We start from the raw sequence: 25,389 nt of genomic DNA on the forward strand, positions 1-25,389 counted from the left end.
GCCTGAAAATTACACCACGCTAAACCTAGTCAATAATTAAGAAGCCCAATTAAAAGCGTTTCCACTTGTAGAAGGAAACTCCTTTCTTTGTTTAAAAATAAATACACATTCTGGAAAAGCAGACGGGCAGTTTGTTATTTGAGCGTGCGGCACGCCACGCGGGCCACACGACACGGAATTTCCCGGTCCGAAGCTGCACTCCTTTCCGTGTCAACCTGTTGAGTACACACTTGGTGATGGAGTGGTTGGTGCTGACGTACGTGAATCCGTCGCGCGATATTAAATTTTTAATTTGCACCTCCGCCGAAAACTTTTTTAATATTGCACGTCTCTGTTTGACGGATAAAAATATAATATATTTTTCGAGAGACTCCGTCAAAGGTCTAAATATTTCATATATATTTCACAGTCAAGGCGGGAAATATCGATCGCGTGGAAACAAACGTCAGGTGCAAAATTAATCTGGAAAGGGGCGGCAGGTGGCCTTACTTTCTCTCTCTCCAAGGAGTTTATCTGCTGCAAAATCGAAATAGGCCCAACATTTTGATTTATCTGGCGCAACTTGTTGGGCGAGTAAATCTGGCTGAATTATTTCGCGACGGCGGCTAATTCAATAATGGCTGTTCAAACTTTTAAAAGGTCGTCTTCGTCCCGGCGCTTTATTTGCCCTCTCGGCCAATTAAGGCAGCCGCTCGATGAATAAAACATGGACACACGCCAAGGTAGAAAAAGAGAGAGACTATTTTCTGCCTCTCTCTCCCGCCGCCCATGAATTATGCAACGCCGCACGATCAATTTCTCTCTTTGAAAAACTCCTTTTTCCTAGGTGAGTAGTGCACGTCGGCGTAATTACCTCAGACCCGCCGCCGGCAGAAACAATTCCGGCTGCACACACTCGCACGATACTTCCGTGGAATTAAACTCGTGCAGGGGTGTTTTTAATCACGCCACTCGCGCGCCTGCTTTCGATCATTTGAAATTCGCGTTTCACAAACGAGGCGAATAATTTGCACGAAAAGTTCTTGCTCTCGTAATTGCCTCCAGTCCGCTCTTGAAACGCGTAACAACTTTTCGGCAACATTTCTTAATCAACGCTTTGTGTATTTTTTCTTTTACGGAGCAACTTTTTATCGCTTCTAATAAAATTGGCTTGATGTTGCAGCTACCCGGGCCGCCGTGCAGACAGATGTGACTCTCTACATCGGGCTGAGCGTCGCCCTAATTGTCTTCGGAGTGCTCGCCTGCGTCGCCGTCAAAGTTCTGAGGCGCAAGGGCAGAAGGCACAGCCTCTACGACATGGCCGTCTCAGGTAAGTGTTTCTCGCTCAATTTTGCACACTTAAATTAATTGGCGTCAGAAGTCAAAAGGAAACTTTAAGCAAAACCGTTGATAGTTTTAAATTCATCCACAATCCAGTATAAAGTTAATTGGGACAGAAATTTATTTTAAGTAAATTTAAATTAAGCTCATTTTAATTAGTTACGAAATCTTCATTTTTCCCCAAATATATATTAATATCATTAAATTAGATCTAGACACCAAAATAGTGATTCCTCTAAATTAAATTGTAATTTATGATGATGTGAGACATGAAGCTGGAATAATATAAAAAATTATATTTCACACCAACCAAAACCTTTAGATTTGCAGAAATTTCAAAATTAATACGTAATAATTTCATATTAAATAAAACGATTAGAAAATTTAATTAAACTAAATAAAGCATTATTTGCAAATTAGTTTAAATAAATAAATACATATCATAGCATAAATACTTTATAAATATTACTTCAATAATTATTTTATATTTTTAAATTTTAAATGCAAGTATTTTTTCAATTCTAATCTTATCCGATCAAATCTGTTTAAAAAAAATCACGCATAAGTTAATTCTTGATATAATTCATTATACGATTACATACAGTGACTTCCATTTATTTATTTTTTTTTTTTATTAAATATTCAGAATCTTAAATAACTTCTTGATTTATGTTGGAAACCGCAGCTCTGGCAGGTGCAGGCGAATATTAATTTGGTGCAAAGTCAAACAGAAAACTTGGCGTGCTTGTGTGCGCGCACTACATTATAATCGTCGAGCAAAGAGGCCCTATTCGGCTTTGCTGCTTTAAATTAATCTCCGGTGAGGGTTCGCCATTTAAATCCCCCAAGACCGCAATATTAGCCGCCCCAGCTCCGCAAAAAGCAAGCTGATTTGGTGCGCGGCGGCGGCGGCGCATCCACCCTCGCGCGCGTACACGTGTATAACACCGCATAAATCTCATTAGAAGAAGAAGAAGGAGTTGAAGGATAAGCGGCGGCACTGCGGCCGGCAGTTATATATGAGCCGCTCCTCGAGAGCCAAGGTGCAGCGTTATAAGGTTTATTCACGCTTCGCACGCATATTTCAAGAAGAGCAGGAAGCTCAGCACACACCGCATATAATGCACCTTCCTCCCTCTTTGCTGCGCTTCACGGTTTTCGGATCACGCGAGAATTCTTTCATCCACTCGTCCTTTTTCTAATCCCCTGAGCCGTTCCGGGTCACTTGGTATCGGGTCACGGACGTGATTTCCATATCGGACCAATCTCGGAGATCTTTCGATCGGCAATCTGGCCGTCTGATCGCTTTCCGATCGCACCGATCCCGCCCTTTACGGCCGAATAATGATAATAGGGCGCGCGCGACAAGAGAGAAATGGCGCACCATTTTCTGCAGTTCCGCCGCCGCTGCTATCGAGTGACGCGTGCCCTGAATGCAGAGAGGAACGTTGTTTAAATTATTCAGCCGAGGCCAAGTTGTTTATTTTTTATGAAGTCAAACTTCAGCAGTAACAAAACTTTTCAAACTGTATTAATCAGATGCGGAGAACATTTTTGCAAATTCAACATAAAAAATTGTAATAATGAGCCAAAAATACAGATGGGAAAAAATAGGATGATTTTCTTACTTTTTTTTAATGAAACAAAATGTAATTTAAAAAAAAGACGACATATATTAGTGAAAATTTCAAATGCACAATTAAAATCGCCAAAAAAGTGAATATTTTGATGAAAAATCATCCGTTAAATCGTAATTTACACTTAATTTAGTTTCAAATGAAGTTTATTTTGTATAACGAGATACGTCATCCAAATATTCAGAAATTAATTTAATTTAAGTAAATAACTAACCATTTTTACTTGAAATTACCTATTTTGAGGGGGGCAGTTCAGATAAAAAAAGCCTATTTACACCAATTTCACCTAAAAAGTTATTAAAATATATAATTTTGATTTAGATTTCCTTGTATTTGATGGGTTTTTTTCCAATAAAATCACGCAAAAAAGGCGTCCAAGCCTAACCTATAATTTCTCTCAAATTTCAATATTTTGATTATTTGTACCTAAATGACACTTTTATTTCAGAAATAAATTTATACAAGTATTGATTTTATTGATTACTAATATGCAATGATGAATTCGTTTGTTTCTCGCAAATGGAGCCAAATTGAAATATCTTTCCATACCAACTCACACGGCCACCATTCATTTTGTTACTCAAACGACTCACTCTGCGGTGGAAATTTCATTCGCAGCAGAATCACTATTTCTTCCACTCCATAAAGCGCTCTTCTCTCTTTACCGCAATTCCCCGCGATTGCTGGACATTTTCCAATTTCCGTCGCTCTCTCATGACAGAAAAAAAATATAATACAAGTGCAGGTGCCGGAGAGGCGTTTTGTCCGGCCCACTCTTAAATCACGTCTCGCCGCCGAAGCAATTATTTTTTGCGTAAGTCCCGATGTCAAATGCAGACACGCACGCGGCCGTTAGCGGGAGAAAAGAAGTTTTTCCAGGCTTTGTATTTTTTTCCTCTTCCAGTTGCAATAATAAAATATCAATCGATAGAGCCGGCAAAAGCTGTCGCCACCTTTTCTTTGCTGTTGTTACACGCCGCACCGCCTCTGCTTCTTTCGCGCCAGCAGCAGCCACGTCGTTGGCAGCCAGAGCAGCTAAAACTCTTAAGCCCCGGAAACTTTGATGGGCAAACTTACTTCTTTTCTCTCCCGGCGCCTTTATGTTTGGCGATACTTTTCTTATAAAGTGGCTAAATCTCTCTACGCTCCCCTGCTTGCACTCGTGAGCAGCGGCGCAGCATCATCATTATGACAATCACAAAATCTGCCACCAGCGTGTGAGCTGCAGGCGAACGCCCTCAAAATAGTTTGGTGCTGTTTTGGCAGCGCCAGATTTGGACGATAAAACGACAAAACGATAAAGGCCAGTAAAGAAAGCAGATTACTTTTTTTATAATTTTTATAGCATATATTAAATTTTGTTAAAGACCCACTCCAGTCATTTGTTTTGCTCTTTATTCTGAAAAATTGCTAAATTTTGAGTATATCTTGTGAAAACACGATGTGAAAAGTCCAAACCGTTGCGTCTCAATCAAAAGAAAACCAAAATACGAGTGATTCGCGCGAAAAACGTGTGAGAATTGAGTAACCAATCAGATCCATCAGTTTGTTCCAAAAACTACAGAATTTGGTCACATTGGCGCTGCGATCGCTGATTTTGCCAAGTTTTCTGCAGCGCCGTGGGGCATTTGTGGCAAAATCAGCGATCGCAGCGCCAATGTGACCAAATTCTGTAGTTTTAGGAACAAACTGATGGATCTGATTGGCTACTCAATTCTCACACGTTTTTCGCACGAATCAATCGTATTTAGGTTTTCTTTTGATTGAGACGCAACGGTTTGCAATTTTCAAATAGTTTTTTCTCAAGTTTCTCAAGAAATCAGCTTTTTAATGGTATATTTAGTGAATTTTTATAATGTTAGTTTGTTAATGCATCATTTAGATATTTTTCTCTTGGAGAAACCAAAAATTATAGCGGCAGGTAAAATCAATTAAATGCATTAAACTGATCCTATTTTTTTTTTCAACTGCGAATACTTGACTCGAATTAAGAACAATTTTTCACAATTTTTCAGTAGAATCCGAACTATTTTGTCCCTTTTGTTGTTTTTCTACAACTGAAACCTTGCGACTGAACAAGGTAGGTGGGAAAGACCAGGATTTGCCTGCAGCACGCGATTTGAATTTCCACAAAGCAAGCTCAATGCCGTTCCTTGTCTACTTTTTTTTTGCAAATTCCACGCGCACAAGATGTTGGCAGACATAAAGAGTCAAATATTATTACACGCAGCAGGCACCGGCACGCATCTTCCTCAAGATTTATTTATTTATTCCTTCCGACGCAGACTACGGCTGAACTCGTTCGCTTTCTTTCCGCTCTTTTATATATTCCGGAGGAAAGGAAGGAAAACTGCGCTGCTGCTTTCTTGAATACGCCGTAAAACAGTTAAAAGAAGCTCGGGCGGCCGCTCTTTATGATGCTGCAAAAAAGTGCTCTCTGCGTAATAAAAGCCCTACTCGAGTTTTGCCCGGGCAGTGAACAAAAAAAAGTTCTCCTCCGCCAACCGCACCGTCCCGGATTTCAATTTATTTCACTTTGGCAATTCAAATGACTCGTCAGCACGTGTGCGTTGTTTTTGTTGTGTTTTTTTCTGGCCTCTTCTCGCCCCTCTCCGTGCTGGGGGTGTAAATATATTTGGGTGCAAATTGAGTCAGCCAACATCCGGCGAAGGTGTGACATCTGCCCGCGCCATTGCATTATGCATGAGACGCGCGGCGCCCGCCTAAACGCCGCAGAGACTCACTTGTCAAATTTCGCACCGCCGAACAACAACCAGAGTGATTCAAAATGCACAGAGCAGGTGAACTCCACATCTCAGCTGACTTTCAAATAAATTAGCTTTAAAATTTTTAATTTGGAGGAAATCGAACTCATCACTGCATAAAAATTAGTTAAAAAAAACAATAACTAATAAAAAAAATTTATAACAGTCTGTATCCTAAAAATAATTCATCTTAATGTAAGTAAATAAATAATTATTTTATTAAATACCATCGGAATACAGACATAAATTATTTATTCATACAATTGTACGAAAATTAAAGAAATACGAAATTTCTTATAAGCAGCATTAGTTAGTGTTAAAGTCACTCTTTCTAAATTCAAGTTTCTAATTTGTTCATTATTTTTTGTACATTAACTATTTCCATTTGTATTTTTCCCTATGTTTGTATTTTTGCACGCTGAATGCGGAATCGTCGCCAAACTTCTTGAATTTCAAATTCCCACCTTCCTTGATTAAAAAGTAGCCGAGTTGTAAACTTTCACGAAATGTTGCTTGCCTCTCTTGAGTCGTAACTTGTCAAAAGAGGACTCGCAGGAAATAGCGTGTGGCAAACTATTTCCATATTTTGCAAATGTGAAGTCAACTTTTGTAGCATCTCATTTTCTGCGGCTTGGCATACTCAAAAATTTACTCCAACAAAATAATTATATTATTTTTGAACTTTTTCCACTCCATTTTAACAAAAACAAATGGTAGTTTTCCCAATTTAGTATATTTCAGCTGTGGAAAAAACAAATTTATTTCTTTTTAGAACGTGCGTTGAATTTATTCAAATTCTAGAATTTTCTCTCGATAAAAGCAAAAAAGGCGAAGAAGGGAATTATTTTCACAGCTGCTAAATGTAAAACTCGCTTCGTGCATTATCTCGTTTTCACACGCTAGGCATTCCGCCACACACTCCAGCCTTGCATGTTGCATACTTCTTTCCAATGACACAATCCATCTTTCGATTGTTGGCACGAAAAAGTGGAAGATGCTCTAATGGAATACGTTTTAAGAGGTTTCGATCTTTCACCTTCGCATTGGAACGACAGCCGGGCGCGGTTGTTGCTCCTTGGCAGCTGCACCTGACGACTGCGAATTCCCTCTCGCTACTGCTGATATGACAGCCTGGGTGCTTATCCTAGCTCTTCTGCTGTATAATGCATGCCTTTTGTAAGCCCTCCCGATAATACCAAGGAATTGTTTGGCTTCTTTCTCTCCTCCGCATGTGCGTCTCGGCGGAAATAAAAACTTTTCAATTTCAGAGAGGGCCGTGCGTACATCTAGTATTCATGTAATCTTTTGGCCAAAACACACGGGCGCAAATTAGTTTTCATCCAAGTAGAAAATAAATTCATGGAAGCCGTCGATCGGTGAGTCACACTCGTGTCTCGAGTCATTAGAAAGCAGGGAGGGTCCATTCAACTGGCAACCGTTCAACGCAAATTTGCAGTTGGGCTTTCGAAGACCCTGCGAGATTAGTTGCCGGCAACGATAATTTCCTTTTCAGATTATAAAACCGCACGCAAACAAACGGACCATTATTACACAGTGGAGCGTCTTGCCCGTTAAGTCCTTCTTTATGCGTCTTTCAAACTGGCTGAGAATATGGGGAGAGCCGCTGCTGCCAGCCCCTCCTCTTTTATTCTTCCTTTGCTAAAAAAGATCTCGCAGAGGACTTGAGCTTTTTTGTCAACATCAGCAACAAAATATCCCCTATGCGAGTGAAATTCGTTCGTACATAAGAAAGGAGGCGGAGGAGATTTTGTGCGAGAAATGCACCGAGTTGGCAGAGAGTGTAATACAATTTTCCACTTGTCTGCAGAGAGGGCTGTTCTTTCTGGAAATTAGAAAACTTTCCTCGCGCGGAAAGAGATTAATTCTGCAAATTGATATTAATTCGGGGATATTTAGCGCTCGGCCTGCGTGCGTTTGTCTATCTGAGAGATAATGAGACGAAATTGCGTTCCGCCGAGCGAGCGTCACATTAATTTACATTAGAATGCGTATTATTTAGACGGGTTATTCTTACATAATTAACGCGTGCGTCGTAATTTGTGCAAATTTATTCTCCTTTGGTCTTGAGTAAACAGGAAACAATAACAAAAGGGAAATAATAAAACTACATTTTAATCATATTAATTATATAATAAAACTTTTTGTTTCCTTTTAAGTTTCTTTTTTGCATTTTTACTAATATTTATTTATTTAATCTCCATTCATTTGTAAGCATTACATCAAGCAAAAAATTATACTGTAGTTACAAAAAAAGCCAAAATCATGCAGTGCAATAAAAAAGTATCAAAATAAGGAAATATTTAGAAAATTAAAATGCTGCAGATGTTTTCAACAGGACTTAAAAAACTAAATCAATTTTATTTAATTAAAATATACATTATTTTTGTTAAAAAATGAAGCTGTGGATTTAAATCTCCATTAAATTTATAATGTAGACTTTTTCTCGTTTACAATTAATTTTGACAACATTTTTTTATAATGCTTCAGTTGATTACTACCCGCACCCTGACAAGAAGAACGGCCACCTGATGACGACCACGTTGCACTCGCAGCCTGACCTGACGCAAGGAGCCACCTCGGCCACTCCGCCCCTTCTGCCGCCCCCCGGAGGCCCCACGGCCGTCTTCTACGAGTACCCCCCGTACGGCGACGCCAACCACCTGGGCACCCCTTGCAGCGAGCACCACTACGACGTGCCCCTGCTGGCGCCGCCCCCGAAACACCCGCCCCCGGCCGCCCCCGGAACGGCGTCGACCGCCTCCTTGGCCTCATCTTCGCGGCCACCGCAGCGCTCCGGGAGTCTCTCGTCGTTTTCTTCTTGTGAGTCGATTTGCATATTGTTAGCTGCTCTAATGACATCTCCAGGGAAGGTGCAAATGTAAATTTAACCCTTTCTCATTGTTGCAGCCTTGTCCCAGGCGGATTCCGTCAGCTACGACGCCATCCCCAATAACTACAACGACTCGTCAAGGTGCGTGTGTAAAATGTTTTTGTTGTTCCTCGCGTGTAATTATCGAGGAAGTGTCGCTTCCAATTTGAATTTATACAATTTGACGTTGAATTGCAGTGGAGGCGAGACTGTGTGCGGAATCAAGTTGGTGGATACCGAGAGCAAAACCAAGGGCACCGTCGGATACTCGGGGCTGCGGCTCAGCCTGCCCAACTCTGGAGTTCACCTGACCATGGGCGAGGGAGCCGTCAGCAGAGGGGAAAAGAGAAAAGCGTTTTTGGCTGTAATGAGGGCTGACAGGGAGCGCGTTCCATTGCCAGGTAAGAAAACCATAATTTATTAACAAATTATATTATACAAATGCTGAATATTTATAAATTTACAAAATTTCTAGAATAATAAATAATTTAAAAAAAATCTTAACATCTTATTAATTTTTGTTTATTATTTACTTATTCTATATTTTTTTATTTAGCAGTATTAAAATATTTGTTAAATTTTTATTTTAGTTATTCCATTTTAACAATAATTTTAATATGAATGTAACTGATTCGCATGTAGTTTTGTATTAAAAAAATAGGTTTGTATATGCATATAAATTTTGATCATACCAATTCCTTTCATCAATGTAATCCAAAGAATAATTGAAAAAAATTTTGGAATTTGGAATATAAATTGAAAGAAGAATGAAAAATTAATAGTATCTTGAAATGAAATTTTAAATAAGCAATTCAATGTTTGACGCTCATTCTGGCAATATTAATTATTATAACAGATCTAATTTTTTTTTAATCATTTCTTTCGTAGTTAATATCAGACTTCAATTGATAAATTTCTTGTATCAAAAGTATAAATAATAAAAAAACATTAAAGGAGATTTGAATCAATGGAATAAAATAATTAATTGACCTATTATTTGATAAAATTAATTTACATTATATTTTGATAGTAGAAATTATCTATTTATGTAAATTTTGTGGTGACTTATGTGAGCAGCATCACAAAAACGACTTTGTAAAAAAGCACAATCATGAAGCTGCTAAATGGAGTTAAATTATATATTTTTAGAGTTATATATTACAAAATATTTATTATTTGCAGATGGTTTGACACAGTTGAGTCCTGTGGTGGCGTGCGTTGTTCCACCAGCAATGCGGCGACCGGCGGTCCTCAGCTTCAGGCATTGCGCGCGCCCGCAAAGGGGAGCTTGGAATGTCTCTCTGTGGTGCAGTCCGGGAACGCCAGACTCGCCACCCAAGTGGAAGGTATGCAAAAGGCACTTGAAACATTTATCCACCTGCCCTTTTCGAAAATCAAGCTTTGTTTTTTATATATAAATATTTTTTTTTTTTAATTTGACTCTTCCTCTCAGCGCGTGGTCACCTTGGGAGAGGAAACAATCAACACGCCGGTCTTTGTGCAGCTTGACGAGAGCGAGGCGCATGTGATGGTGGAAAACTCTGGCCGCTACATTTTAGCTGGCGAGTCGCACACTGGTCGGGCGGCCAAGGCGCTGAAACTGGCCGTCTTCGGGCCGAGCCAACCGCCGCATCAGGAGTGCTGCTTGAGAGTTTATGCTGTTGAGGACTATTTGGCTGCAATGGAGGCAAGTTTGAAATCTGAACTGCAAGAAAATTTATTTATCATTGGCACACACAAAAATTTTCACATATTTTTGTAAGGCTCCATTAGAAAATGCTCTCCTTAAAATTTCACATGAAAATGTTCAGTACTCAGATTTCCGAAAGAATGTGAAAAAAAAAACAGAAAATATTGAATATTTTGCTTTGCAAATCGCTATTTTGCATCAAGAAACAGTGATTTTTTCCTAATTTTTAAAATCCATTTGAAAATATCTCAAAAGCAAAAACTAATCCTATTTTGAAAATTAAGGGTTTGGAACTAAATTTTTTCCTTTACCCCGAAAAATATCTGAGTATCATTGCGAAAATTGCGTCAGAAATTGAAATTTTTAATTTAGTGACCTACAAAAAAGTTTTCGGGCGTAAAAAGTTGCTTCTAGAACTGAAGGTATCAAACTTAATTTCTAAATAGAAGCAGAGATATTAAAAAAAAAAACAGAAAATAGCACCAAAAATATTCAAGTGAAATTTTAAGGGAGCTCAGCCTCTTATCTACCCCCAACAACATATATGTGAAAATCAAATTCGGGTTCTTTCATAATAAATTTGTGCCAATTATCGTGAAAACACCAGCATAAAAAGTACTTCTTGTGAGAAAATTATTAATAAAATAAAAATGATCTTTCAGGGAGTGATGTCAATTGAAAAGCAGTTGGGAGGCTGCCTGCTCCAAAGGCCGAGGTCGATGCTGTTCAGTGACGGGGGCGGATCTTTGTGTCTGGACCTGGAAGGTTTGGGACATGGTTGGCGGTGCAAGCCTCAGGGCAGCTTCCAGGTAACATTTTTGATAAAAAATTTTATTGAAATTTAAGTTTAAAATCGTTTATTCATTTTAAAGGAAATTCCATTCCAACACGTTTGGAGACCTTCGAGTAATTTGCTGCATTGTTCCTTCACCTTGGAGAGAAGCAACAATGACCCTTCGCCGGTTTCATTCACACTCAGAGCCCGCCAGGTTGACATAACGACAGGCGCCACGATCTCACAACAGGTTGCCATCAACGTCAACTGTGACGGATCATCTCAGGTAATGAATTCTAAATTAATTTTAATAATAATTTTCTCAGTAATTGAGAAAATTGCAGATTTAATTTATCATTTAATCATTAATCAAAATTTGATTTTTATAAAATTCTCTTTTGTCGTTGCAGACTCCATGCAGTCCGAACGCAGTACCAAGAGGAGCGCGAGTCTCAACAGTCAATTCGAGTAGTGGCTGCAGCTCTCTCGTCACCACCCTGGAACCTGCAGGACCTGCTTTCAAGTTCCCTAGAGGGCTGAGGAAACAACTCAGCCAGTGTCTCGACCCGCCAAATGCTCGGGGCAACGACTGGCGAATGCTCGCTCAAAAACTTGGCATGGATAGGTAAGGCAAACTACCTTTCCATATAAGCAAACGTTAATTGAAAATTGTGGTGTTTGATATTTGTCAATTACGCTACTTTAAATAAATTTTATTTTTTTTTTATTGAAAGTGAGAAAATAATTATTTTGAACTAAAAAATTTTAGTCAAATTTGTTCCATTTTGGAAATTAATTAGGATATAAAAATTATCTTATTTTAATTGAAAAGACAAGTAAAGATAAACTTGATATGAATCTAGACATAAAAAATTATAATCTCAATATGATCTTAATTTTTACTTATTTCTTGAAGGTATAATATTGCATTCTTTGTAACAAAGCCAAGCCATCAGAGCACATGTTCAGTTATCTACATATTTCCAAATTTAATAACAATTATTTTTATATAAAGCAGTATAGTAAGTAAAATTAACGAGAAAGTTAAATTATTTAACGTTTAATGAAATATTTGCCTGTTTTTAATGTAATCTCGCTTAAATTTGTATTTAATTATCTATATCGGGAAATAATATCAAAGGATTCTACAAATTAAATCAATTGTAAAAACAAAAGCAATCTATTGCTAGTTCTGGTAATGCAACTTAAACGGCCCGGCTAAACAATATATTTATATAAAATTGTTTTAATTAACAAACAAAAAAGTATTGATATTAATAAAAAATTAACAAATTATGTTAAATAATTAAATAATGCCCAAATTATAAAAATTTATTTTAAATTTGATTTTTTACTTTTTAATATAAAATGATTAAAATATTTAATATCCATGGGCAAAATAATTACAAATTATTTATTAAAATAAAATTAATTTCAAATATTAAACAAACAAAAAAGATAGACTTATTATAATTCTAGATATAAAAATTTTTAATTTAAAATAGAAAAAAATCACATCCCCTCTAAGTATACAATTTTTTAAGCTCAATTTGATCTAAATATTTGACTTTTCTTTCTTTTTAAGGTACATTGCATTCTTTGCAACAAAGCCGAGCCCAACAGAGCACATTCTTGACTTGTGGGAGGCGCGACACCGCGACTCCTCCGCCTCGGCCGAGTTCCTCAACATCCTCAGGGCCATGGGCAGGATGGACGCGGCGGGAGTGGTGGAGCGCGAGTTGGGACCCTGGTTGTAATTGGGCCCCTCCTCGCCATCAGTGTCTGTAGGGGACTGAATAGTAGCCCTTGTCCTCCTCCTCTCTCTGTCTCTTAATTGTGATCTGTGTATAAAAGACTGCAGCGAGAAATACACACACGTAAATTAGTAGTGCCAACATCTAATAAGGACCACCGACCGAGATAAATATTTAATTAAATGTTCGAGTAGCGCAAACCATCAATGTAACACACACTCACACACACCAAATGTAAACGACTCAATGTTTAGTGCAGTTCATTGTGCCAAAAAATGCAGCCCACCAGATTTGGCGACAAAAGTCACAGTAAAATTTGGTTATATTAAAATTCCTGAGGAAATCACGTGTTTATAGGTTGGATTTTGGTGGACTATCTCTCTTGTGTAAGGAAATCGATGTTGTAAAACTTTGTTACTTAATATAATAAAAAAAAAACAAGGACGTGAGTGATTTTTGATGCTGGAAAGACAGAAAAGTTTAGAGAGACGAACTTGTGTACAGAATGAACTTGTTAGCAGGAAAATTTGGATGGATAAGCGTATAAATATATATTATTGTTTGTTACGAGCGTAGACGTTGTATAAAGAGGAAGAAAAACCGCTGATATAGTTAAAATAATAATATAGCCATCGCTGTGAAAGAGAACTAAATGTTTCCCTTTTTATAATAAAAACGACACACACTCTGTACATACACAGAAATGATACAACCGTAAATTATGCAACACGTGGAAAAATTGAAATTTCTATTGAAAAACTGAAAAATGTAATAACTCGATAATATAGTCTTTGATGAATTATATATATTAATAAAAATGCAACGATATATGAAGTCAATCAAGACTGCTTTTTTTATTCAGCGCCTCCCTCTGTTTGTAGTTAAAGCTATCAAAGTCTTAATTTTAATAATTGATTTCTATTGATTAAAAAAAAAACAAATAAATTATCATGAGCAAAATTGACAAAATTGCATATATTTGATTCAAAGTCATTTCGAGATCACGGAAGGTGCAATATTATGTTGTCATCACCTGGCAGCGTTCGCAGCACTTCTCGCCCTTGCCAGAAGCGGAGACGGAATCGGGCCTATGAATGGGAAGGAACCGCCACTATTCACGTTTCTTGTCGTCAAACGAGACCTTCAGTATAAAGAATTCAATAAATATTATTTGGCAGCAGAAAATTTTAATTGTAGTAAAAAGTTCAAATTTTTTGTTCGAAGAAATTGATACTCGACGAGAGATGATCAGGGAAGGGAAGAACTCGGGCTTTTCACTAATTGTAAAAATTGTTTTTATTCAAACACTAAACGGCTCTACCAGTTTCAATCTGTCACAATCTGGAACCCGATTTTATGAGCAAAAGAAAAATGAAAACAATAATCAACAAAATTGAAAAACACCATATTTTGAAAATAAGTTCAAATTCTTAAAACTAACATATTCAAGTATCAACCTATTTAAAGTTTTAGAATTATTTTGTTAAAAAAGTAGTGTTTTTCAAATTTAATAATTTTTTCGTATTTTTCGTCCTCATGAAATAAGGTCGCAGACCGTGTGACCGAAACTGGTTTTTGAATCAAAACAATTTTTTACAACGATTAAAAAGCACTTTAAACTTTTGCATTGCGAATCTTATCACAAAATTTAATTCTGGTGTTCTCTAGCACGGTTTCATAGATCCTTGTAAAAAAATAGATCTTATTCAAAGCAAAAATAAATAAATGGCTTCCACAATTTGTTAGAATATAAAATGTCAGAAAAGTGAATGGACAAAATTTCAGAGAAGTTTTAGACAAAAAAATTGCTCGAATGTCAGAAAAAGAAATTATATAATTTTTATTTATTCCTAGTAAAATATATTCTGACATTTCAAGGCAATTTTCTGACAAAACGTGGCGACTCAAATAAATTACCTGTATCCTCTTTGATCTGCAACATACTCGACAACCCTGAGCACCCCGTCCGGATCAACGTAGCCGTATTTCCCTTCAATACGACCCCCAGGAAAACGTTTTTCTTCCCTGTAGGATTGGTGTTGACCTGAACCTGATTTTTTTTAATCATTTCAATTAATTATCAAAGTAATAAAAAAAAAAATATTTGCCTGTATCATATCCGAAATGGTAGGAACCGTCAAGATTCATTTTGGAGAAAAGCGCCCTTCCAGAAGCAGGGATGGTCACTGGTTTGCTGTAAGCCTGGATCTGCCTGACGGCATCTTGCCCATCGCCACCATTTTCCGCCCTGCCCTTGAAATTTCTGCCCTGCGAAGAGGGAAAATTGGCCTCGGAAGCTGCAGGACTGGAAACGACTTTTTTCACCACGAAATTCGGGTTGGCCACGGAAATGCTCTTTCGCGTTGTTGGCATTTCTGTTGTTGCAGCTTTCGGACGAGGCTCGAAAGAATTTCCAGGCGATGTGGGGATGGAAAACTTGCGCAGAGTTTCAGGGTGAGCGATGTAGACCCTGGGAGGGCTGAAAACGTAGGCTGGAGAGGAGAGCGGAAGGACGACGGCACTCATGCGAGGGTCAAAGGTCAGCAAGGCGTCGTGAATGGGACTCAACGCGCCAATGACGTTCAGAGGAGTTGCTCCTTCACCCACAATGCGACCTCCGTTCGAATAATGGAACGCAAGGCAAAGCTGCAACAAAAATTAGCATTGAAGCCAAAGTTGAAAAATAATTCAATCAAATCTTAATTTTTTTTTTAGAAATTTGTAGGCTATATTAATTAAATTAGAAAACAGAATTTTGTGAAGCTTTCTGTAGTAAAGGAAAGTAAATTACAGCGCAATTAACATACTTTTGATTTTCAATGACGAATAATAAAACTATTTCTATATTGAACGGAGAAATGGTTTAGAGTAAAACTTAACTTAATTCCTGTATGTTTATTTTATTCAATAAAAATAAATAATATGCGGTGTTTGTGCAATTTTTTGATTTTTTCTAAATATTTTCTGCCTCAAATAATAAAAGTGCCGCATACAGTGACCAAAACTGGAGATTGTCATTTTTGTTATTATTTTTGAAATGGAAAAAGTTAGAGCTTAACTAAATAATTAATTAACTTAAATTAAATCTAAATTTTATCATTTAATATTTCCTCAGATATCTACATAATTTTTAAAATTTAATAACAAGTTTTTTAATATAAAGCAGTAGGATGAAGAAAAATGAATATGAGAAAACAATAAAGTTTAATTACTCCGCGTTCAGTAAAATATATTTTCAATTTGTACTTTTATATTTGCACAAATTTCTGTTTAGTACTCTTCTTGTAAAATGTATACTGAAAACATCAAATGACATAAACATTCAGAGAAAATGAACACAAGAGAATAAGAGAAACTATTGTTAGATAATTATGGTAAAGCAATATGAAGAGGGCAAAACATTATATAAAATATAAAATTTTTGTAATTTTAAAAGAAAAGTATTTAGAAACAACAAAAATGTAACTTAAGATGTTGTAAATAATTAGATATTGCCAAAATTATAAAAAATTAGAAATTTAAAAATAATTTTTAATAATATTTATTAATTAAAATAGATAATAACTTAGAACAACGTGTTTTTAATATTTTTAAAATTTATTTAGATATTTAAAAGTTTATATATTAAAAATAATTTACTGCATACTTTAAGCATGCCAGAGCTGGTAATGGGTTGTATTGTCATAAAATCATGGGCAAGGTTGGCACGGTTGCGTCATCGTGCGTTCAGAATAAATTATGTGTCCCTTGCAACATTGCAAATGCAATGAACAAGTCTTCATGTGATAATTGCCTTTGTGTTGGATATAATTGTTGATTTTCCCCTCATAAATAAAAATTATTGAGAATGGCTGTTAAAGAGGATCTCACAAAAATGAAAATAAACGCGCGCGCTCGTGTGAAATGTGGGCAATAAACATTATTGAACGAGCGGAGAATTAGCAGCAACTCATCTCATATCGTTTTGCATACTTTGCTAACCTTCAATGCCTCCCATGCGGTGTGTTTTGGGTTGTAAAGTTAATTGCCGTAGTTGAATATTCCACGGTGAATGCGCCTATTAGCACGCCAGAGAGTCAAATAAAGATCTATTGCCCCGCGCGATTCCTGAATCCGGTTTCAATGAATTATAGGAGAAAAACAAAGAGCCGGATAAACAAAAATGTATCCATAATTCTACAAACAACATGCATATTTATTGATTTATTTTCGTATGATTGAGTTTCAAATAATATTTTATGTATTTTCAGCTTAGAAATAAATACTAAATATTATTTTATTTTATTGTATTAGAATCAAATTTTAATTTTGGAAATGAAGAATTTGGGCTTGTCCTCATTTTTACAATGAAGAGGAAGACAAGCCCGACTTCTTCATTTCCATGATCATCTCCTTCAGTGTCAACTAAATTTTAATTATTTAAATTTGCGTTTTTTTTCGCTTTTTAATTTAGATTTCTTCATTTTAAATTTGTGCAAAATAAAAATTAATAGTGATTGAATTGAATTTGAATCTAATTTGAAAATATTTTTTGATAATGCTGCCTCCACTGAAAACAAAATTCTCCACAGCATCAAATTTTTGCAGCATAAAATACATTTTATTTAAATTTTAACACTTCTTAATAATTCTTTCCAACCAAATTCAGTTTTTCTTTTCTATTGAAGAATTGAAGTCTAACATATAAAGATGCTAGACAAAAAGAAAAAATGTGTCCTCGAGCAGCCTTAAACGGACATTTTTACAAAGCAGGTGTGAACATCTCGCGCGGCGGACAATGGGATGTGCGAAAAACAACTCCATCGACGCGCCGCGCCGATCAGCTCGCAAACCTTGAGCTTTATATCGCGGGCAGCCAAAGAAAAACTCCCAGGCTAAAACGAAAGTGACTCATCCCTAATGTAATAATTGAGGTGTGTCAGCGCGAATTTCGTTTCAAAAACTTCTGCCAAATCAAATTCCATCACGACTATGCAGTCAAACATGAATGAGACACGCATTTTTATCGCTCAAAATTTCCTTTTTTATGACAGAGATTGCGATAGAAGATGAGATTTTATCTCAATCAATCTAAACGATATTTTTTGTTTCATAAAAAATCAACTGAAATTGGTAAAAATGTATGGGAACATTTGAAGCTTTTGTTTACGAAATTAATGCAGCAGAAATGAAATTAAAGAGAAAAAACAGTCACGACTGCTCTTTTATTTATGTGCCATGTGTCTCGCTCGCTCCGTCAAGTCGAAACACTTTTTGCCGTTCATCATGCTAAAACGTGGCTCAAATAATTTATAATGGTTAAACATACGCCATAGAAAGGAAAAAGATGCTTTATTGCGCATCACTATAGTCTAAAGTGTGTGGGCACAAAAAAAATTATTGCGAAGCACACCGATGATGGAACGAGATAAGGATCCGCATCAAAATTTATTTGGCAACCTGAGCAAAAACTTGCGTTCTTCGAAAGCGAACCGCAGAATAGTTTCTGCGCCTATTCGATATTTAAGTCTATTCAGTTTTTTTTTTGGCGTCCGGTTGACCATCATCTGTCAGACAGTGGAGCCTTATAAGTTATTGAAGGGCTTGAGTTTGAAAAAAAATAGGATTCAAATAAAAATTAAATGAAAATAATGTCCATGAATGTTAGTCCTTTTTTGTGTCATAAATTAGACTATTTTTAGTTAAATTTACAGAACTTTAGAGACCTTTTAGCTGGTTTTTGTTAAATTTTGTGGCAATATTGTTTGAAATCAGTCTGGAAAATCCTACTTTTGACTGAAAATAGTTGACAAAGTCTGTCATTTTAGTCGCTAAAGTTGGAAATTGAAGAAATAATCGGTTTTATTTGATTTTAAATAGGTGCAAATCGTATTAAAATCGTTTCTTGATTCACGCTTAAAATTTTAAATGTATTTTTGTAACGTTCCGAGCCGTACAAAAAAGTTGATCCACTAAAATGCACGAGCCTAAAAATTACAGTTAAAAAAATTGTTTGTAAACAAATAAAACTAATTAATATTTGATTCCCAGGGAAGAAGTAATATTTCATTTCTTCCCCCCTCATCAATGATCAAAAATGAATTTTTATTTATATTTAAGTTTATAAAAGTGCAGTAAAAATTTATCCATAATATGCAATAGAGTGTTTGACGGGACCAATTTTTGAAAATTTTCCCGTCTCGTTCCCGAATTTTATTCAAACAATTTCCCGAGTCTGGTCCCGTTCCCGGGAGTGCCTAAAACGAAATTCCCGGACCCGTCCCGAGTCCCGATTCCTGCAATCAGCTATTAATCGTCCAGTTTTCGTGGTATGCAAATATCACTACCCGTATGTACTGCGGGTTGCTTAATTTATATCAATACCTCAAATTTCTAAATATTGTCTCGATTTCTTAATTTATTTTTGATTATGTATTTTATTTTTTTCAAAAGAAAGTGCGATTAGAAAAATATGCTATTCAAAAACATTAAATTTTGACTGAACTTGAAGATTATAATTCATTTGACAGAACAGGAAATTGAAAACTGGTTTCCTTTGCAACGAACTTCAATTTCCCGGTCCCGCGTCCCGTCCCGTTCCTGCTGCTCTTAAAGAAAACGGTGCCGGTCCCGCGGGAAACCCGCGGGGACCCGTCGGGACCGAGTCCCGTCAAACACTCTAATATGCAAAGATCCTTTTTTTAAATCTCTAACTTAAAATTCATCAAATTAATATAATAATTAATTTTACTAGAGATGTAATTTTGGTCTCGTAGCTAATTAGTAATTAATTTTAAAAAATCTCAAGAAATTATAATAAATACGAACTTTTTATTCATTAGTTTCATTGCTTTTATAAAAACCTTTGAAATTATTGGTTCCCACACTTTTAAACACATTTCCTATATAAAAGCAGATGATCTCATCCCGCTGCAATTAGCCATAAACAATTCACCGCGTGCGCAATTCCAAATGGATCGCATTTCACGCTCACCATGAACGTCTGCTAGCAAATAAAAGTACAAAGAGAGCATTAAAGTTAAAACTGAAGAACACACCATTCTTCCTCGTTATTTCTTCTTCTCGCAGCTGTGCACACACAGGCGGATTAAAAATATTTCTCTAGAATCGCGGAAACGTCATTTTTCTTTTGCCACACATTATCAGCGAAGCGTTGGTCGCGTCACCGGCGACCATAAATTGGGAGCTGCGCGGCCGAAAAAAAGCAGAAGAAGATCTTTCTGTTCGCGGTCCGAAGGCCATTCTCTGATTCCACGCCGGGGTCAGCGCGGCGAAATTACACTTTTATCCCCACTAACTTTCGCACAGATTTGCCGATTTGCGCGCGTAATTAATTTAATCCCGGGCAGAAAAAAAAAACCGGGGGCGAGAAAAAGTCACGCGCGGCAATCAAGGGCAGCGCGGGAATGAATTGGAGTAAAAAAAGGAGGAAACCGAAATGTAAGTCACGACTCTGTGGAAAGAAGATGCTCGGCTTACAACACCAGGCATTAGACACAAGATGACCTCGTCCTCAGCTCGCGCCACTACGGCTTATTTGAATACACAGCAGAGATCGTTTGTTTGTGGGCATTTTTGCAACAGAAGGTCTTCTGCTCCCGCGAGAGGATCCGTTTCGAGATTGATTGATCAGAAGTGCGTGCGTTGCGCTCTTTTGAAGGTGCTAAAGAAGCGGCGGCGCCATTAACTTAATGTTTATACGAGCCCTTTGAATATGTATTGAAAAATGATTGATTGGTTCAAGGAAGACGACCGTGATTTGTGCTAATGCGGCCTTCTGTGTATTCTTTAAAAGTTTGCAAAAAATATTTAGCAATTTCTTCCTTGTCATACTTCATAACGTCACGACGAATTTTTTTTTTAATTTCTTTAGTTCATCGTGCTTGCCTGTAACTTGTCAAAAATGATTAATAAGAAATTGATTGGAATATTTAAAAATCTTTAAACTACATTAAATCATTTTACTAGAATAATAGTGAAAGAGAAACTAAAAACAAGTGTTATAAATGATTAAACTCGGTCAAAAGGTCAATTTAAAATACTCCATTCCTTAATGAATGTTCTTTGAAATACAATGCAATCAATCTTTTTATATACAAATTTTAATTTATTAAATAAAAAAAATATTGTTTTTTACAAAACTGAATTATTTCCTCTACCATTATTAATAAGATTTAACTTTTGTGATTTAATTCGATTTAATTTTATAACATTTATTACTAAAATGTTTATTTTATAAATTAAAAATATTTTTAGTGTTTAATTAATATTTTTGTTTTTATTACTCATGAAAATTTAAATATAATTAATCAAATCCAAACCTAATTCAATTTAATAATTTTTCAATAACACTAATACTAGATAAATTGTTTGTTCGTTAGTTGAGATATTTTACAATATTATATTTGCACAGATTTTTCACTGACAACGCAATTTAATAGGTTTATTATTTAATTTTGAAAAACTCTTTTCATGATAATCACCAATAATCACATGATTTAATTAATTATTGTTAATGTATGATGTGTATTAAAAGTGATTTAATTAATATTATAGGAAAATTTAATTAATCAAAATTATACTCATGTTGTTCTGGAAAATTTCTGCGTTAATATTCAAAAGTATTATTTCATTTAAAATTTCAGGCTGACAATGCCAATGAAAGGAGAAAACACGGTGAAAATATTTACTCAGCAAAATATCTGTGTATGCAAGTGAAGAGGAGAAAAAGCAAATTCGCTGTCACGCACAGCTGCGCGATGGGGATAATGTAATTCAGATCCGGCTCGTCGCATCGTGGACGCGCGCGATTCTCTTTTCAAGTCTTCCGACGCAAAAAAGCGATCGCAGCATCCTCGAGAACCTCAATTTTCAATTCTCCAGAGGCGACTCTTATAAAATTCTGACCAATAATTTCAGGCCCAATTGGCGGTGCGTGTGGGCGCCACAAATTAACTTTTAATTAACGAAGAAGCGTGCCCCGCGCTGAGCAGACGAATATTATCAAGAAAACCACTTTGCCAGGAAATTCGCATCCACGAGAGCCTTACATTATAAAATGGCCCACCCAGGCTCGTAAAATTATTGCGGGATGACCCGGATGCGTTAAAATTGCTCCCCGGAGATCCACACGCGCGAATCGAACATTTTGACACTAACTGGCCATTCAAAGTCTGGACATCTATGGAGTTTAAGCCGGGAATAAATTATTTTTTTGACACTTTATATGGGTGGAAGGAATTTTATAGAAGGTGAAATTCGAGTGCCTTTCAAAAATATACAAATATGTTGAATCAAATTTAAAAATAAAATCAACAGCAATATTTTTGGAAGTTCGGATATTCCAACTAATAAATAATTTCAATATAAAAATTTCAATGATAACGAAATATTTTGTTTCCCAATAATTTGATAGTTTTTTACGCGGGCGAATCGAACGCTTTTTTCTTTCTTTATTTTCACCTTCAGCCGTTTAAAGCATGCAAATGACCAGTGGTCTTCGCTGCTGCCGTTCATGACGTTAAATTTTTATGTCCCTCTCTGGTAGTGCGAATGGTGCCAATAAAATAATGACATAATGACCACGCGCTTTTAAAGTTCTACGGTAGCGTGACCCATAAAAGTGTTACAAAACAAATCATGATTATGCACGGCATTGATGCGTTAATAATAATGAATAGCCAAAAATATAATCTCGCGGCGGAGAGAGAAAGAGCAATTTTGAAAATTACCAACCCATTTAAACGTTCTTTCCTCACTAGATGTCTATTTTGGCAAAGCAAACGACGCGTGTTTGATTTATCCGCTCGTTGCTCGCATGCAAAATTTCCGCGATTTCGCGGCACACGATGTAATTAGAGGTTATTGTTTCGGCGTGCAGCCTAATAAGGCATTCCATCTCCGAGAGGATTAAATAAGTAAACAGCCGAGAATAACTGCATGCAAAAGCAACTGAAGCGATGATGGCCAAAAGAGAAAGTAGTGTAGCGTGCACAAAATAAATAAATAAAGTCTTCAACGAAATTGTTTCAATTTAAAGGAGCCGAGTAGTGAGAACGCGCCAATTATTTTATCATCAGGCCCAATTTATATGACAAGTCAAATTATGAATGCCCGCGAGGGGTTAATTATTGTTCTTTGATGGCAAATGACCGCTCAAAATTGAATTTGTCGATTGCACTTTCAATAAAGTGGTACACGCGCGCGAATTGGGATTACGCATGCAAATCTCTTGACATCTGCTGTCCATTCTAAGGCCATTTTGCGCAAGCAAAGTGTGAAAACTTTCAAATTTCGTTTGCGAAAATATTTTTATATTTAAAAATAAATTCTGGAGATTCCATATTCAATATAAAAATAATGCGAAGAGGAAATATTTGTAAAAATATAAATCAAGCCAAGTTGCGAACGGCAATAAATGAAAAATATGCAAATAGATTTAATTAATTTTCTTCTAAATTAAGTAAGAAATTATTGCCTGCACAATTGTAAATAAATTTTAATAAGAAGATGAAAAATCCTTCTCAATTCTTTCCGTTTTGCCCAAAAATTCCGTACTTGTGTTTTTTTCAACAATTTTCAACAATGTGAATAAATTAATAAGAAGAAAAAGTTCAAAAATAGTTTACTAACGAGGAGCTTATGACATTTAAACTGTGAATAAAAACTTATCAATCTTTTCCCATAAGATCAATGCAAATTTTTTATGTCAACTGACCTAAGGATTTTATTTTCCTATCTTATAATTGGGGTGATACGAACGTGATTTCCGAAAATTTTGTCAATTTTGATGGCACCAATTTTGAAGAAAAATATTATTTTAATTAGCAAATCCTTTAAGAAACAATGTTAAATTAGAACATTTCAGTTCTCCCAATAAATTGAATTAAATTTCTTGTCTTTTTGGAACAGTTTTTGTTAAAACCTCTCCTTAATTTTTAAGTTTTGGGGCATCCATAAAAGAACTCTAAACAAAATTAATGAAAATAAAATAATACTCCAAATAAGGCATTTCATAAATCAGCGATTATATCATTAGATTAGTGCTGGTGTCATTTTTTTTCCAAAACGTTAATGTCTTTATATTTTAAGAAATATTCACATAAAATTGTGCCTTTTATCTTGGCACGATCTTGTGTATGATATAAATAACAAAATAGCTGAGTACGTCTTAATATTTTTACGTAAAAAGGCCACCAAATGTTAGCTGTTTTTAAAAGTCAGTATAGACACGATTATAAATTCGAAGGAAAACAAACAAATGGCATCGAAGAACTTACCAATGAGAAAATCGCGACGAGCCGGGCGAAGAGAGGCATGGTGAGGCCGCCGCGGTGAACAAAGGCCGTCTGGTCTCCGGATTCCTCCGCACGTGAGTTTGTTGTGCTGCGAAGATGCGATGCTTGGTGCGCGCAACTCACTGGCGGGCGACCAGGTAGCTCGCCAAGAATATAAATTTTCATGACTAAGCAAGCAAGCACGGCTGCTGCAAACAAGCGTGTTCGTTTTTTCCACTCGAGATAAAATAGAAGACCCAAGAAAATAACGCAAAGAAGGGAGTTTGTGTATATTTGCAAAAATAAAACATAATAAAAAAAGAGTAAATATTTGTGCTTCTCCCTAGATTGGCCGCTCTCCTTTGAACTAATAGAAAATAAAACAATATTGATTGTTCTGGGTTTTTTTCTCTCCGAAGTCCGAACAAGGAAGTGCTACAGATTGTGTAGAAGAAAAAACTGCATCTCGGCGGGTTTTTGCCGGAGCCAAATGCCAGAGGCATTGCCTCATCAGATGATCCTTGAATGAGATGAAGGCGCGCCGCAGATTTCTGCTCATCCTCTCTGACGGACTTTTATCACTTTAGTTCTCCGACAGACAGCGACGCTGGCCAGTCATCGCCGCACTTTCTATGCATTGATTATTATTTATTGGCCTTCTGGTGCACACGTAGAAAGTGGCTTCGATTGGAAATTAACACGGGCACTTTGAGCAATATAATAAACAATAAAGCGACGAGCACTCCTTTGTTAAAAATAAATCACTTGAAGTTGACTTAACTGCTCAACATAATAGCGTCATTAATACTGCCGTATGCTTAATTAAACAAAGAGATAAAATTAAAAAAATTAATATTTTAGGGTGAAAACTTGATTTTTATACTCTTTATAAATAACTCCCCAGGTAAAAAAAAATAAATTTATTAATTTAAAATAATAAAATATATCATTTATAATAAGAAAAAAATTGTCAAATAAAAAAAATATATATTTTATGCTCAATTTTTTAGTAATTTAATATTACTATTATTTCTAATATTATTATTTAAATTTATCGAGATAAATAATTAAAACCAAAATTTAATACAATTATAAAATAATTAAATTAAGTAAATAGAAATGCTATTACAATTTTAAAAAAATGTTTAAGCGACTACTTTATAAACAATTAATTAACACTGCCCCTCTTTTTAAAAAATTGCATAACTGGGCAAATGCTTTAAAATTTAAATAGAAAGCAAATGAGTTTCATTACTTTTTTGGCCAAATTTTATACATGATG

General features: G+C 35.9%; 2 protein-coding genes across 4 annotated transcripts in view; one reads left to right on the forward strand and one right to left on the reverse strand.

Annotated features, from left to right (window-relative positions):
* The window catches only part of LOC132195242 (netrin receptor UNC5B), a 179,788-nt gene extending 166,120 nt beyond the window's left edge, over positions 1-13,668 (forward strand). For all 3 annotated transcript variants that reach the window (XM_059617106.1, XM_059617105.1, XM_059617108.1), the window contains 10 exons: positions 1,163-1,309; positions 8,231-8,563; positions 8,651-8,714; positions 8,811-9,013; positions 9,795-9,958; positions 10,066-10,303; positions 10,969-11,111; positions 11,175-11,363; positions 11,488-11,702; positions 12,663-13,668. In XM_059617106.1, coding sequence (XP_059473089.1) covers positions 1,163-1,309; positions 8,231-8,563; positions 8,651-8,714; positions 8,811-9,013; positions 9,795-9,958; positions 10,066-10,303; positions 10,969-11,111; positions 11,175-11,363; positions 11,488-11,702; positions 12,663-12,834 — 1,868 coding nt within the window. In that variant the 3' untranslated portion in view covers positions 12,835-13,668. The remainder of the gene's footprint in view (positions 1-1,162; positions 1,310-8,230; positions 8,564-8,650; positions 8,715-8,810; positions 9,014-9,794; positions 9,959-10,065; positions 10,304-10,968; positions 11,112-11,174; positions 11,364-11,487; positions 11,703-12,662) is intronic.
* On the reverse strand, positions 13,660-24,229 carry LOC132195243 (uncharacterized). Its single transcript, XM_059617109.1, has 4 exons — positions 24,111-24,229; positions 14,940-15,477; positions 14,749-14,881; positions 13,660-13,972 (listed from the first exon to the last, which is right to left on the reverse strand). The coding sequence occupies exons 1-4, from the start codon at positions 24,147-24,149 to the stop codon at positions 13,861-13,863; spliced, it is 822 nt and encodes a 273-aa protein (XP_059473092.1). The 5' UTR covers positions 24,150-24,229; the 3' UTR covers positions 13,660-13,860.
* Between the last annotated feature and the right edge of the window lie 1,160 nt (positions 24,230-25,389).

The sequence above is a fragment of the Neocloeon triangulifer genome, unplaced genomic scaffold (assembly GCF_031216515.1).
Source record: "Neocloeon triangulifer isolate White Clay Creek 2 clone unplaced genomic scaffold, ASM3121651v1 ptg000009l, whole genome shotgun sequence".
Lineage (NCBI taxonomy): Eukaryota > Metazoa > Arthropoda > Insecta > Ephemeroptera > Baetidae > Neocloeon > Neocloeon triangulifer.